We start from the raw sequence: 16,091 nt of genomic DNA on the forward strand, positions 1-16,091 counted from the left end.
CAGGGAATCTGGAATTGGCTTACAACCCTTCAAAATAGACACTTGGTGTGGAACCGCACTCAACGCAGTCTGGACTCAGCCCCATAATAAGCCTGTCTGTTTGAGCATGTCCATGTGTGTTTGTGTGTAGGCGTGCCTGCCTATGAAAATATGTATTGTGTGTATGTTTGTGGGTGTTTGCGTGCGTGTTGGTTTATCAGTGTGTCTTTTATATGTGAATGAACATCTGACTGAGTCTCCCTCTCTTTTGCTCTCTGTTTCTCTCTGTTGTATCTGTCCATTCTGTGGGCTGGGGCTGACAGAGCGGATGTAGATAATTATAAGGTGTTCTCCCAACGCGGCAACTTTGGAGATGTCTGCCTCCATCTCTCGCTCTCTTTCTCTCTCTCTCTCTTTCTCATCGTTCTTTTATTCCTACCCCCCTCCTCCCCCCCCCTTGCGGCTCAGTCGCTTCTCAAGGAACCACAACACCGCAGACCCTAAGTACAATCTTCAAGTAGGCTGTGTCTGTGTGTGTGTGTCTGTGTGTGTGTGTTGTCTCCTTTTCCTGTCTCTTTGATTGCAGCTCAGTTGATACATGTCTTCTGGCTATCCTTCTTTTCAACTCTATTTGGACACACACTCACACAAACACACTGGACTACCCTCATCTTTGCTCCCACACAGCCACATTCCAATAGTATAAACCAATGTTATGCAGTGGCTTACTTTTCAACTATGCCCATATGTTACATCCGAATATATCGCATTTTCTTACATTGACTCATATACCTGACCACAGTGTTTGGTAAGCTAACCACCACAAGTTGATAGATGGCATAATGAAGTGTGAGTAAGTGTGTATTCATGCCGACACCCATTGCTCCGCAGATAAATGTGCAACGACACAACCGCACTTGCAAAACAAAAAGCCATTCATCAAGTCATTGAGCAATCTGTCACATGTTTTCGTCGTAGTTTTACATTTGCATACTAGTACAGTGATTTTAACAGCATTGTGCATTTTGTGCTTATTCATAGATTGTTTCATATGTGTCTTATCTTAATGTATGTGGTTTAAAATAATACAGGGATGCAGGAGGAGCAATTATGTTGTGTTATTATTATCCCGTGTTTTCCAAAAAAGGCTGGAATAATCTGTGAGTTTTATGACCTTTCGATTGCTTGCGTCCGTAGTTTTGCTTTCCAAGTTGGTGTGTGTTTTGGAATGTCATGTCTTTCCCCAGTCTTCATAAAATTTCCCCTAATTACAGTGCTATTTGCTTTAGAGAATTTTAAAAGAAAATGATAATCAACAGCAGTCTGGATGTGTGCTCCTAGGTTGTAACAGGAGGTAGTGTGAGCGCAGTGTGTGTTTGCTCAAAGATTAATGTGTGCACGCATAGCAATTGTGTATGTTCAGAGTCAGTATGTGTACATAAGCACTGTGCGGACATGCACGCAGGAAAAATATCCCGTGTCTTTGCATCTGTGTTTGGGATGGAGGCTTGGGTTACAGCGTGGTGCAGATTGCTGAACTGTGGGTATGAATGGGTCCTGCCACCTGCTAAGTCTTGTCAGTCAGATGGAGAAAGGGCGCACCGTTCAATCTGAAGAGAGTCGTGTTACAAATGAGGGGGACATCTCTGCCGAAAGACAGCCTGAAAGGACTGATAGACAACAGACGGACACAGACAAAGAAAAGGGAGTGGCAGACTAACAGAAATATATTTAAAAAGTAGAAAAAAGTCAGGTATATAATGATTTTGCACAGGACTTTTATTACTTAGGATGTTCAGTGATTTATTATTTTTATGAGCATTGTTAGCAATTTTAATCCAAAATGGACCATTTTGGTTATTTTTAATGTCACATTTTAAGGTCAGCTTGAAATATCAATCCTTTAAACTCACTCTGAGTACTTTAAGATTTAATCTGTCATAAAAATGAAACATAAAAAGCAGCATGAAATGTGTAAGGATTTTGTTGTGGCTCAAAATATCAGGTTTTACATCAGCACAGCGGGGAATGAAAAAATCTTGACTTTATATAATTTTTTTCTTATTTAGGAAGTAGTAATGTTATTCATCATCATTTTCCTGTACAAATGCATTTCATGAAATGCATTACAGACCCTCAAATGATGTTGCCCAGAGCTGAAGCGTGCATCTGCGCCTGTGGATTTGTGTCTCTGTTGCATTGACGCGTTCGCTGTCACAGTTTGCCTGGGACACATTCGGATCTGTAGCTGTGCCTCATTAATTTCTAATAAAATGGCAGAGCTGACATTCAGCTACACCGTACAGCTGACAGGCTGCACTAACAGGCAGTGGCTCCAGACATGACCACGCTAACCACAGCCTGGTTCCTCTCAAAGTCGATCCATCAAACTGCCTCGCGATAGCACTATCTCCCTCTCTCTGCACAGCCTTGCAGAGGAGTGATACAGTGATTTGTGAGTGTTTGCATGGATACAAATGGCCCATTTTGCTCCTTTTGTTCGTATTCAAACAAGCTTGTGACTTTAGTTGTATATTTGCATGTGTGTGTCTGTGTGTGTTTTCCTTAAAAGTAATAGGAACCAGAAAGTCAAAGCAGCCTGGTTATACATGAACATTTAGTGGTGTGTGAGTGGGCTTTCTGTGGTAGGCATGGCCAAGCCTCTAGCCGTCTGTGGTCACAGCACTGGTGGAAAACCACTCTCTGTGGTCCAGCCATCCAATGACAAGAGGAGACACACTAATGAAATGGTTCCATATCCAACCACTTTTGTTGTATGTGTGCTGTTTTTTCATGTTTCTGCCTTAGTTTTCTGTCACTATCCTTGATTTCCATCTATTTGTCTCTATCTTTTAGACTGTTGCCCGCTCCGCTTTTCTCCTGTCAACTCTCTCAGTATGCTCTGCTCTTGTGTTTCTGAATCCCTCCTCACTCTCTCCGTCTTTCCTTCTCATGGGAAAACAGGAATGCCGTGTGGTGATGAGGAAGTCTAGCATTTGGGTTGCGAGAGATGAATGGTGCTGTATGGTGAAATTCAACACATACTTTGACTACTCATATAGATTCTGTGTGGTTTGGGATGTGGTTTCGTTTGCCTTGTTAGTGCCTCTGATACATATCCTATGGTTGAACATAATCTGAGTCATATTTATCAGACAGAATATGGTATTAAAACATCCCATAAGAGTAGTACTTACAGTATTTGACTATGAATTGTGGCTATGAGTCACTTTGGTTGAAAAATTGAAAATTTAGTTTCTATTTCGACTGAAACAGTCTTTTGTAGAACTGTAATCAGAGAAAATTTAGTCATTTTTTGTGCAAAATAATATTACGATGGATTCAAGGGCAAACTTCTCATATATTTAGTGTGGTTTTAATGAAGAATCAATCAACACACACTTTTTCACACCCTCAGTCTCCATTCTTTTGGATTTAAACACACATGGCAGCTTTTCTCATTTGTAAAGTTCATGACACAATGTGTAAGGTAGCGCATTTCCTGTCAGAGCCGTCACTCAGCTGCACCTGAATGAGAAATCCAATGGCCCAGGTTGTGTTATACAGACGGTCACCATGGAAACCAACCCACACCTGCTACTGTGCTTAGGAAGGGAAGAGAAAGGGAGGGAGAAACAGAAAGAGAGAGAGAGAGGAGGTGAACTTTTGAGGCATGTGTGGATATCCTTGAGCTTACGATAATATTTGAACACTTTGTTAAGCAAAGCTCTCAGCAAATTTCCATGGGGCGGCTGTCTCGTCTTTTTTTCTGACACCTGTGTTTTGTGGCTGAGGCCATCAGGGGAACAGCAAAAACATACACCGCACCACACACAGAGAAAAAAGAAAGCATTCGCAGGCAGGGTTGGGAAAGACGGTGAGTTTGACATGCCAAACCACTGGAGATATTACAGTACTGTATGTCTTTGCTTTTCTGAAGCTAGCCTTGTATTTGAAAGATAAATATGTGTAATTCTCCGCGCCAATTCCTTTTGAGCTGCCATTTTCTTTTCAAACTGTCTTTCCTCCCCGCCTGTCAATGAAATAGCACTTTGTATTACACAGACACAGACTTACTCACACTGAAAAACCACAGAAAGACAACTATTGGGTCGAAGTCACGCACTTTCTCCCAGCTGCTGAAGAAAAAGGAGGTGGTGTCAACGAACAGGAAATGAGCAAGTAAAAGGTGTCACTCAAACACTTCTTTACATATCGAACACTCTCCTCCTCTCGTTTGAGCCTTCACTGTATACATGAACGAGAGAGAAACACTTAAAAGGTGTTGCATTAGTATAATGGAATATTACCCATCTGTTGAATCTCAGTCAAGTGTTTTCCTCCGTCAGGCTTTTATGTTTCACGTTACTCAAACACACACTCGCACAGCCGAGCATACACACATTCAGATAAACATAATTTAATGCCCTGTCGCCTTTCTTTCACGGGGTTTCATTATTCTGCTATTGCGTGGCGTGTAGGCGTCTAAAATGCCTGCCTGTTTGGAGAATGGGGGAGTGAAGAGTACTCCACAGACAATTGCACTTGAATTTTGAATGTAGTTTTTTTTTTTTTTTTTTTTCCTGGGGCTTTTTAAGATAAGAGCCAGGTTATTTTCCATAATGGAGTATGACAGAGGGACAAATTATAATATATTTGAATGAATCACTTGTTTTTTGCCTGTTTCAAGAGGTGTCCTTGAATATACAGTGTGTGTGCATGGAGAGAATATGAAAATGAGGACTTATAACCTCAGTCTGGTACGTATATAAATATATAGATAAGCACATATAAAACGTCCATCGCTCAACAACGCACAGATGCACACAGGTGTGTCTTCATATTTGCATCTGTGTGCGTACATGTGCGCATGTGATTGCATGTATACATGTGGCTATTTGTCCACTGTGCCTGGATGTGTGTACTTGAAAGACGTGTGAATGAAAGAGAGCAGACAGAGAATGTGTGTAACAAGAGAAAGTGGGATAGAAACGGGAAGGGGAGGCTGAACAGAGTGTGTGTGAGTGTGTGTGTGTGTGTGTGTGTGTGTGTGTGTGTGTGTGTGTGTGTGTGTGTGTGTGAGGCAGCAAATGGAATGCATATGCACACACGAGCATATATGTTGAAATGTCTCCGTGTGTCCAGTGGCTAGTGTAAGCAGACTGTGTGTGGCGAGGGAGCGCGTGGCTTGTGTATGGACGTACACACATACATGAATGAGAGGATGTGTGTTTGAACATGTGTGTGTGTGTGTGTGTGTTCAGGGGTGAGCGTGTGGAGTGGGTGGGGGGTGGGGGGGTGTATATGGGGCCAGGGAGTGTGCAAGAGGTGGAAGCTGCTGAGTGCGCTCACTGTTCCACCAGTTCATGCTGCATAAGCAGAAATACTGATTGGATTACAACTTAGTCTTGGAAGAAGTATGTGTGTGTGTGTGTGTGCTCGTGTGTGTGATTGTGTGTTCAGGAAGAATTGATGTGGTGTTAACATTTAGGTCAAAATTAATATATGCATGTCAGTTTGTGGGTGTGGTAGGTGTGCATTTTAAAGGCAGAGCATAGTGAATTCATGCTGAACCTGTTTTTGTGTGTATGTGTGTGTGTATTATTGTATGTATATGTTCACTGAATGTGTGTATGAGTGCTTGTCCTTTGCCTGGTTACTATATTTTGTATGAGCTGTGCTGTGTGCTCTCTACGTGCTTGTGTTTCCCTTTCCAAACGAGCGTGTCTGTGTTTAGGTTGGAGGTCCTTAGGTGATCACGCCCCAGTTCCCCCAATTCTCTAAACCACAGTAGATCCCAGCTCAGATAACGCTTCTCTTTGTGTATTTGTGTGCGCGCAGGCTACCTCATCTTTGTCAGAGATCGCCACGTGTTAAAATATGCGCGTGTGTTTTTTCCTTTTTCGGCCCATGTGGGGGAAACCTTTCGTGACAGACCTCGGAGGCTGCCATTTTGGACCGCATTCCTGGCTAGGAGGTTCAGCTCCGGCCTCTCTCTTTCACATAATTCAGGTCATCATGTATAGAGCCAAGATAGCAGTGAAGAGGAGTTGAGATAAATCTCTCCCAGAGGAAATGGAGAGAAGACAGAAAATATTGTTATTTGTCTTCTGGATTGTTCAGTTGTTTGTCCCTGTCATTCTTTTCTTCCCCTTTTACTTGCCTAAAACTATTAACTTTTCCATTTCACTTCAGTTTTTATGCCTTTTTAGCTTTCTGCCACATCCATTTCTTTTTCTGTTACTTCATCATTGAAACATTAGAAGACCTCCTCTAGTGTTCTATCGACTGGAAATCACATTTTCTTACTTCCTTTCTCTAACTCATTTCCTGACCCGGTATTGTCAGGTGTGGTACTGAGATTAAGGGGTTATCTGAATGGCAACAAAATGGCTCTGATGGCGCTTTTTAACTTCAATATTTGATTCCTTGTCAGCGTAATATGTACCTTAGAGTATTGTAACACTGCTTTCCTGTGGTGGCAGATGTGCCAGTGTGTATGCCAGGAAGTTGAGGTGCATGGAATGGTCATTGTCAAAAAAAAAAAAGAAGCTACCTACACGCACACACAGAAAACACACATACGCTCAACCCATCTGTGGTACAGTACAAATTCTCACAGAAGCACACATCCACAGTCCTCCATTCATGCCCACACTCACCCACTCCATTTTCTTAGTCTCAAACTTAGCCCAAACTGAAATCCAACTGACGCAGATGAGCTGCAACCGTCTTTATTAGGTGACGACCACTCCTTCTCGCGGTCCTCATCCACGCCACCGGTACTCGATACACAGAAACGGTTGACACACCACTTCCTCCATCTCCCCTTCCATCAATCCCTTCTTTTATGGAGACACAGATGTCCAAGATCTTACACACTTTGAGTGGGCGCAGATGGCTCCTATAGCAGCCCGTCAGTCAGAGCTTTTGCGGAGAGAGCAGGGAGATCACAATCCACCGGATTCTACGCCCATACTGTACATACAGTATGTGTTTGTGTGCACATGTGTGCTTGTGCTGGTCTGCTTTTTCCTGCGTGTGTCCATTCTATGTGGTGACACTGATGATGATGGATGATGTTGTGTGATAGTGAGGATGATGTATCAGAAGACTGTACCTCTGGTGCAAATAAAAAGCACATGTTCTGTATCCAGTAGAGCGACCGAGAGGCAGATGGTTAAGGGGTTAATTCAATTTCTATCTATTTATTTGTGAAACAAATGTTACTGTCATTATATTTCAGAGCAGCTTACACTGTATGAGCAACTGTTGATTGACATACTTTAACATTAATTGTTCTGAGAGTCAATTTGCCTGCTACTCAATTAGCCAAAGATGTTGCATTGTTTTATTCGTAATTAAAATTAAAGATAGATCATTTTATATGTGTTTAGGTGCCTGAGGCTCTTCATAATAGAAAAATCTAGTAATTAGATGATGTGACGGGAAAAAAAGCACCTAATAGAGTTTCTCTATATTGTATTATTGGTGCTGCTTTTAATATAAATGGATGAACAATAGATATTGAATTTACTGCACATATTTGGTTGACTTGGACAATGAACTTTTACTGTTTACACCATAACAACAACTCTATGTGACTTATGTTTTTCTCTTGCATGTGCTAAGGTTCACTAAAACTAAAACTGTTCATTCTAACATTTACTGGCCATGTAATCCTAGGTTAACTTAGTGTCAGGAAGGGAGTTTGGTTCTTTGTTAATATAATACTTTGGCTGTTGTGACAGCGCACGCTCTTCAGAGTTGGTGGACCTCATCTTTGGTGATTAAATGTTAACTGATTGTCAGAGGTCTGACTGGAGTGGCTCACACATAAAAACTTGTGGTGCAGGTTTTCATTTAGACTGACGGTGTTAGTACAGCTCATAGCACTTTGTACTTTTGGTACACCTGAATGGAACACTGTTTAGAAGCACATGTGTACTGTGTCACACACTCATTAATGTTAATTTACATAATAACCCATTTCCAGCTACATGCCACACACACCCACACATACTTACAAACACAGAGTCTCCCCTGGCCCTGACTCCATATGAATTATTCAACCAATCACACGGCTGAACAGTCTGAACTGTGTCCCTGATTGGGACATGCTGTGTTCACTTCAAATGTCTCACGCTATAACCTGACTGACGTGTGTCTGTATGAAAGTGTGCGCAAATGTGTACGTGTGGAACAACTATTAAGAAAACATGAAAAGCAGTTTGTAGTTTCATACAACAAAACATCTTGATTAACTACGATTTAATATTTTTTCTTTGAGGCTAAGAAAAACACAAATTTTACTCTTATCTTACTATCTATCTCTTACTATGAACTGTGTCATTAAAACAGAACTATAGTTTGACTCAGTACCTCTATATATATAATTTGACAACATATTAGTTGTGAATATTAGTGTTTTATATTGAATGTTTATGTAATGAAAGAACCACATGAATAATTCAACAATAATTGAAACTTGATTATGTCCACTTTTAGTTTTGTTTGTTTTACAAGGTTTTCCTGAGGCAGGGTTTGTTTCCCCATTTTACATCTGTTCATCCATCAGTCCTGTTGTCAGACATTTCCATAGATCCAAGAATCGGCATCATTTTTTTTTTCCTTCTTATTCTTCCTTTTCAGAGATGTTAGAGTCCAGCAACCTCGTCACTTTCAATGGCTTGGCTAACAGCTCGAGCTATGACGCTTTCCTATTGGACGAGGAGCGAGGGAGACTACTGGTCGGCGCCGAAGACCACATCTTCTCATTCGACCTTGTCAACATCAACAGAGACCACAAACAGGTAAGATTCAGATGTTCTAAGTTTGATTTCGGCTACAGTTTCATTAAAGTTTATAGGTCTGTGTGAGTGTTGAATGAAGTCTTGTTCTTTGTTGCAGAATGCAAAGTATTATTTGAGCTTCTCTTCTCTTCTCTTCTCTTCTCTTCTCTTCTCTTCTCTTCTCTTCTCTTCTCTTCTCTTTTCCTCTCTTCTCGTCTCTTCTCTTCTCTCATTGCTGCTCCCTCTGGAGTCCATTACTCCACCTTTTCCTCCCTCCCCTCATCCCTACCACTGTCTGTCTCGGTCCAGACGGGGCTGTCCATAATTCCATTACTCCACCTGGACTAGGTTAACAGTCTTTTTATCTGATTCGGCCTGCTATGATAGACACACAAGACTGACACAGACTTGCCTGCAGGCTGCAGAGAGTTGAACAGGAGAAATGAAAGTGCTCAGATATACATAGTCAATGCAGGGAAGGAGAGTGTGTCTCTGAATTATTTTTGCCCTTGGCTCGGATGTGTATTTTTTTTTTTTTCCTTTTTCGCTCTTTTGTTCTGATCTTTGCATCATTACAAGATAAAGGCCAAAAAGCAGTGATTAAGCAAATCTAATGTAATTACCCTGAAATGTGCAATGCAGATTCCCAAGAGAGGAAAACTCAGCTGATCTAGAGAGGAGATAAAGTCTAGGAATAGAATAAGGAATGTGTGTGTGTGTATGTGTGCCAAGGACACACGCAAACGTTATTTTATGGACATAATAATACATGTCCAGCACGTGTATGTGCATATATTTCCATTGTCTGTCCACATCTGTGAGGCCACCAGTGAAAAAGTGAGCTCAATGGCACCCAAGTTTTGAGTACATAATCATTCCCTGACTCATTATAGCTTACACATGCACACTCATACATGCCATGTGTGTTTATAATTCATGTGACACCAGAGGCCACAGATGGATTCGCCTTAATGACAGTACAAAACCATCATTTATTTGACAATGACTCTTATCTTTTCAAGAACAAAGTAGCAAAAGCATGTTTTCCATTCAAATGTTCAGGGAAAAGTGCAACCATATGGTCAGCATTTGAACTGTAACTCTATTGTAGAAAAATTTTGGATGTCATAAGTTTAGCCAAAACCTATATTTAGAATACATAAAAGACTATATTAACACTGCGAGTGCATGTAGAGGGTAACAATTTTACTTATTCCTACATATGTTGTCCAGCTTCACATAAACACAGTTTGTTTCAGATGGTTTTTCATCATTTTCTTTTACCTAAACCTTTCTTCTACCCCACTTTGATGCAGTCTATCTTTAAAGTGTATAAAGACAATCCCTTATTTATCATATGTGGAAACGAAACTAATGGTATTGCTAAGGCTTCAGTGGGGAAATAAAGGAGTGAATAAACTCGGGATTCTCAAAACATGACAAATCCAAAGTCATTCTCCTGGAATTATACAAATCTTCCTTCCTCTGATTCATCACATTGACTCACAGCCTTCCCATTTCATGAAACATCATATGAATCTGTCCTCTCCACCTTCGGCATAATGTGACTATGTCTATTTCTCATTTGCACAGATTGCGTGGCCTGCCACCCCCTCTAAAAGAGATGAATGCAAGTGGGCAGGGAAAGACCTTGGGGTAAGTCCAAACTCATGATAGCATCATCGTTTGAGCTCTTCCCTACAATTTTTTGCTTCTATTGTTAGCTAAATTATATGTCTGTATTGTGTCGCTCCTTGTAATTCTTGAGCATTTTCTGGGATGGGATTTTTGTTGACCTAGCCACGTTAAAAACGCTAAAAAGATTGAAGTAACTATCTGGGACCAGCCTCCTTACAGCTACTTAAGCACTGTACAGATGGGAAATTAGCTCAGATAAAAGCGATAGTAGCCATGTTACATCTCTTAGCTCTGACGTACTCTACTCTCTATCGGCCAACACCCACAACCTAACACACAGAAATACACTATACGACAGATGTTTGGTCACAGTAAGGTGTACACAGAGTCTTAGTGGCAAGAGCATAATGACATATTACCTTAGAGGTTGTTTGTCCCTGCAGTGTACAGTTTTATGTTTAAAGTATATTTATAGATGTGCCTCAGAATACGTGCATGTGTGCATATTTATGTGGGAGTGTGTTATTTGAGTACTCGTTATCTGGCGCGGAGTGTTAGCTCACATGTGCAATCCTGCGCAGGTTTGCTGAACACATACTACATGCTGTCGGTTTTGTTTGTGTGTGCGAGGGTGTTAGAGTGTGTTATCTTTGTGTTGCTGTTTGGATAGGCCCTCTCTGTGTTGTATCTGATCTTAATTTCATGGCTGGATGAGTCTGGAGTGCAGCGGGCACAGGGTTTTAGGATTATACAGAATTACATAGTCCTTTTAAAATCACAGAGGTTCCAGCGGGGTCTAACTCACTGCCAGCTTTTTGGGTTTCACACACAAACACAAAGTCAGAACCACACAGGCAAAAACTGCACCTTCGTTCCTTCACACAGTGGAAAGAGAGTGGGCTCTGGCAGTACAAAATCTCGCAAAACACAATGATGAGGAATTTGCGTGCTGTAAAAATGTTTACCCTTGAAAATGAGGCGGTGAGAGCAGAGACGGAGTGCAGCAAGGAGAGGCCTTGATTAGGACATTACTAAAGCATTCAGAGCTCCCAAAGTGATGCATTTCTCCAAACCACAATTTACAGCCGCAGAACAAATGTAACAGCTGCCCCCCTCCAAAATGCCTAATAGCTGTATCATACTCTTTGGCAAGATGAGTGTGTAACATGGCCCAGGTTGTTGCATTTGATTCAGCAAACAAGAGGTTCAGATGCCGGGGTGTGGATTCACATTTTAGCATAACTGCCTGATGTAATTTCCGAATATATTTGTCCACCTATTACAGATATTAAAGGAAAAATAATAATCCAGGGTTATACTACATTTCCAATGCATTTTCCATATTCAATTAGAGACCTCAGCATAATCTCAAAATTCACTCAATTCATATACAAACCCACATGAAGATCTGTCAAACCATTTCTCTCGTGGAAAGTCATTATTAGAATCCAAAGAGAGTCATTCATTTTATCCAATAATGAGTCATTTATCCTCTGTTGGTATTGTGGTTTTCACATAATGACATGGTTTGTGACCAGGGAAGTCATTTTTCACCTGGGGTCGAGACAGAGTCGCGTGTTTGAGTGACTTGCATAACTAACGTCTGTCAGTGTTTAGGTGCTACCTTCCTACCTACCGCATAGCTAACTTGAAGACAGCCATGCAAAATCCTAAACAGAGCTGACACTGGCAGGATTATAGGAGTTGGTAAAATGCATATAATAAGGGTGTGAGAATGATGTGGGGACATGTGCTCCCACTGTTCAGCAATAGGAAACACAGAGGGTAAAGTCATTAAGCTGCACAGTTACATAGACACACAGACGTGCAGGGTTGAGGTCAGCCACAAGGCATCATGCAAGTTTAGTCTTCCTCTGTGAACTCAGCAATAGTCCTGTGGCTGAAGTGTAATGATGATATGCACAGTGGAAAGGTGTCGAATGCTTGAATGAACCCCAGTCAGTCAGAAATTAGTAGCATGCTACAACATGTGTATTAAAATAAAACTAAACTGAGATTGGCACATAATCATTCATATAAAACATTAGATGAGAAGATAAATACCACTTTCAGAACTGTATGCTCAAAATGAAGCTGGTGCCAGCAACCACTTAGCCTATTTTAGCATGAAGGAACAAGCTAACCTGACTCAGGTAACAACCTGCCTACCAGCATGTCTATAGCTCACTATTTAGCATGTTGTGTCTCCTTTGTTTGATTTGTCACTGCTCCTGGACATAACCCCCCATAAAGCCAAAAAGTGTCATTTCTACACTTTGGTTTCTTGCACAGATTAAAAACTAAGCTAGCTGTTTCCCACCTTTATGCTAAGCTAACCAACTGGCTCCAGCTTCATGTTTAATATACAGATGCGAGAGTGGTATCGATATTCTCATCTAACTGTAGGCAAGGCAGCAAATAGGCGTATTTCCCAAATAGTCCAACTATTCCTTTAAGCAGATGTCTGAGGAGGAGAAACACTTTCTGCCATTTTGAATAATAGCAGGAAATTCTGTTTTTTGGAAAAGGTTTGCAGTGTGCGAATCCAAAGTTACTGTAATATGGTGTACTGGAAAATGTCATCACTCCAACTTGAACTCAGTGGAGCCTCATATCCATTTATGTCTCATATGAGGGACATCATCAAGACATCAAACTGAAATGTTTAGAAGCCTGAAGAGATACATGTGTTGAAGGGAGGAAGAAAGAGGGATTATTTGGCTGTCTGCATGTGATGTGATGAGTGTGCTGTGTTTCCAAATCCCCCAAGCAAATGTGAGCTTATTTGTTAGGTGGATATTCAGCATGTATTTATAATTAGGAAAACCACAGACTAATCTCTTAAACACATGTGCCTAAATCAACTCCTCAAGGCCGCTAATAACCCTCCTACATTAACCAATCCTGTTGATTAGCACTCTAATAAACAGTCTCACACCACTGGGACTATCAACATGTGCTGGAGCGCCAACCCAAATACCCTCAGTAAATTCAAACACATGGATCATTAAAGACCTGAGGTAGATTTGCCTGATTTGACTTACAGGTGGGATTTCCTTGAAGGAGACTCAGTTTCATAAGTCTTTTCCAAACCAACTGGAAAGTCCCCGCTTTAAATGGAATTCCACCAGGGCTTTTCTCTATTCTCCTATTCTTTGCTTTCTATTAGTGTCTTATTTCAATCACGTCAGAGCTTTTCTCGATTAGAGGTGTCAACATTATTTTCATAAAGGATAAAACTTAATTTAAACTTTATGATTTGAAGGAGGGAACTGGCAGATTGGAGACTAATGTTAACATTTGCAAGCTCTTTCATAAAAAAAAATCCTAAAGGTCTCACATGCTTTGCATTATAATATACTTTGCTGGTAGGATTACTATATAAACAGATACCATTATTTCATACACAAAATCTATTCAAATCTCTTTGCCAGCTGTATGTCTCATTGTATAAAATTACTCGGAGGCGGGGGGGTTTGATGTTTTTTTGTCTCATTTCTTTTCCAGAAAGAGTGCTCTAACTTCATCCGGGTCCTCCAACCATACAACCAGACCCACCTGTACATCTGCGGCACAGGAGCCTTCCACCCCATCTGTGCTTTCCTGGAAATGGGCAAAAGGGCAGAGGTAATACATAATCACACACAGGGGTGCGTTAATGTTCAGCAAATGTTGTGGCCTTTTTCCACACTTTAAATCAGTTATATATATGCAAAAGGTAATTTAAATCTCAATCGAGCGTTCATTAATGAGTCATGAAATGTGACACCAGTGCTATAGTAAACTAATGAGAGACTAAATCCAATATTATTCCCCCTTTAAAAAAAAGTATTTGTGCGCTGCAACTGCACTGGCTGCACCAAGCATACGCTCACACATTTTTCTATCAGCGGTATTCATTCCCCTCATTGATTGTCTTCTCATCAATGTTTTCTTTTGTGCAAAGTGGAAAAAGCGGTCACTATATGTTTCAACACCAGCCATCTGAAATTAAACAATCTCTGCCTTACATCAGAGTTCAATCAGTCATCTTGATAAAGGCCTACAGGTTAATCAATGTACTAGCATGGGTCCTGCAGTCTCATAATGGGGAGGGGAATGAGTGTTTGCACCATGCAGGTTTTCACTATAGAAGACCCTGCATGTGTTCACTTGAGTTTAAAGTAGTGTTGTCAGTAATTGATTTAAAGAAAACTGTGTAAATCTCACTTTCCTTGTAATATATTCACTGGAGGTGATATGTGGCCTTGCTACTTTATTTCCCTAGTATATCTGGTTGGATAGAGCAGTGTAAAACATCGTATTGCTCCTGTCAGGCTGAACTGCTATAAGAAGAATATGTTGTAATTTGAAACACAGGCTATAAATGTACCTTTAGCAAGGCTTAATGTGGCTTTCCCTGGCCTCTATTTGAACTCTGACCCTTTCTACCACAGGAAAACATCTTTCGGCTGGCCTCACATTTCGAGAATGGCCGCGGGAAAAGCCCCTATGACCCCAAAATGCTCTCAGCCTCACTCCTGATCGGTGAGTTTGATCTCTGCTGCTGTGATTAGTTCCAGGAAGTACGCATTCACTTCAGAGTTGGTCATTTGTTCCTAACCATACTTTCTCACTGGCAGATGGAGAGCTGTACTCTGGCACATCTGCTGATTTTATGGGAAGGGACTTCGCTATTTTCCGTACCCTGGGAGATCATCATCCAATCAGAACAGAGCAGCATGATTCAAGATGGCTGAATGGTAAAATATAAAAATTTAAAAAAGGGTTCTTCGATAAATGTCAGTTTAATTTGGTACTGGTGATTGACACAGCTAGTTTTAGTGTGGTAGACTAATCACATATGGTTTAACAAACTTCACAACTTTACTTTTAAAGTAGAATTGGATACTTTAACTTTCGTCAGCCATTTTTGAAGAAAGAACACCATTGAGATTTTCACTGGACTTAGAAGCATTAAATTCTCTCACAAGCTTCAAGTCTCCAATCATTTCCATTCATGTGTAGTCATCAGATATCAGAGCCCATTCACAAAATCACTGGATTTGCCTGTGCTAGTAAGATTAGCGTGCCAGTGAGGGAGAGTTATTGACTGTTCAGTCTGTCTGGCTATCTTTCGGCACCGCGGAGGACTTAGGGAGCCACAAAAGTTCAGTTTGAACCTTTCCCTCAAGCTGTGCCATCCCTTTTTCCCTTCTTTCCCACAGAACTAATCCGCTCTCAGCTGTTTTCCTGTAGTGGAGTCAAATTCCTCTTAGTTCACCCCCCTCCCCCCCACAGCACCATCAAAAATCAAACACACAAACACTGGTCTCTGCAGTGCTGATTACTGTGACATATTAATAAAGAGCGATTTAAAAAGGAGAAGTCTTTGTTGGCACGTTAATCCCCATCGATCTTTCACCTTGTTCAAACAAATACGCCGGGGATTGTATCCATTCGGCTCGGCAAAATCCAGCTCCTTCACCACAAAGGGGGACTTGTAATTGCATGGATTACTGGGATGGGGATATTCTATTGAGCCTTTATCAACAAGGTTACATGGTACTCAAATGTAACAAGAGAAGAACTTGGGAATGAATTCTTAATAGCAGATTTAGCGTTAAACGGTAGCTTTGACTTTAGTCTCGATTCATGCGATTTATTTACACATCTCTTCACCTTTTAATGCCCTCTCGCTCA

General features: G+C 41.0%; 1 protein-coding gene across 5 annotated transcripts in view; it reads left to right on the forward strand.

Annotated features, from left to right (window-relative positions):
* LOC121891214 (semaphorin-3A-like) overlaps positions 1 to 16,091 on the forward strand; it is a 73,349-nt gene that overhangs the window by 45,860 nt on the left and 11,398 nt on the right. For all 5 annotated transcript variants that reach the window (XM_042404027.1, XM_042404026.1, XM_042404024.1 and 2 more), the window contains 5 exons: positions 8,632 to 8,792; positions 10,365 to 10,427; positions 13,917 to 14,036; positions 14,846 to 14,936; positions 15,032 to 15,151. In XM_042404027.1, the coding sequence (XP_042259961.1) occupies positions 8,632 to 8,792; positions 10,365 to 10,427; positions 13,917 to 14,036; positions 14,846 to 14,936; positions 15,032 to 15,151 (555 nt within the window). The remainder of the gene's footprint in view (positions 1 to 8,631; positions 8,793 to 10,364; positions 10,428 to 13,916; positions 14,037 to 14,845; positions 14,937 to 15,031; positions 15,152 to 16,091) is intronic.

This window comes from Thunnus maccoyii, chromosome 23 (genome assembly GCF_910596095.1).
Source record: "Thunnus maccoyii chromosome 23, fThuMac1.1, whole genome shotgun sequence".
NCBI classification, from domain to species: domain Eukaryota; kingdom Metazoa; phylum Chordata; class Actinopteri; order Scombriformes; family Scombridae; genus Thunnus; species Thunnus maccoyii.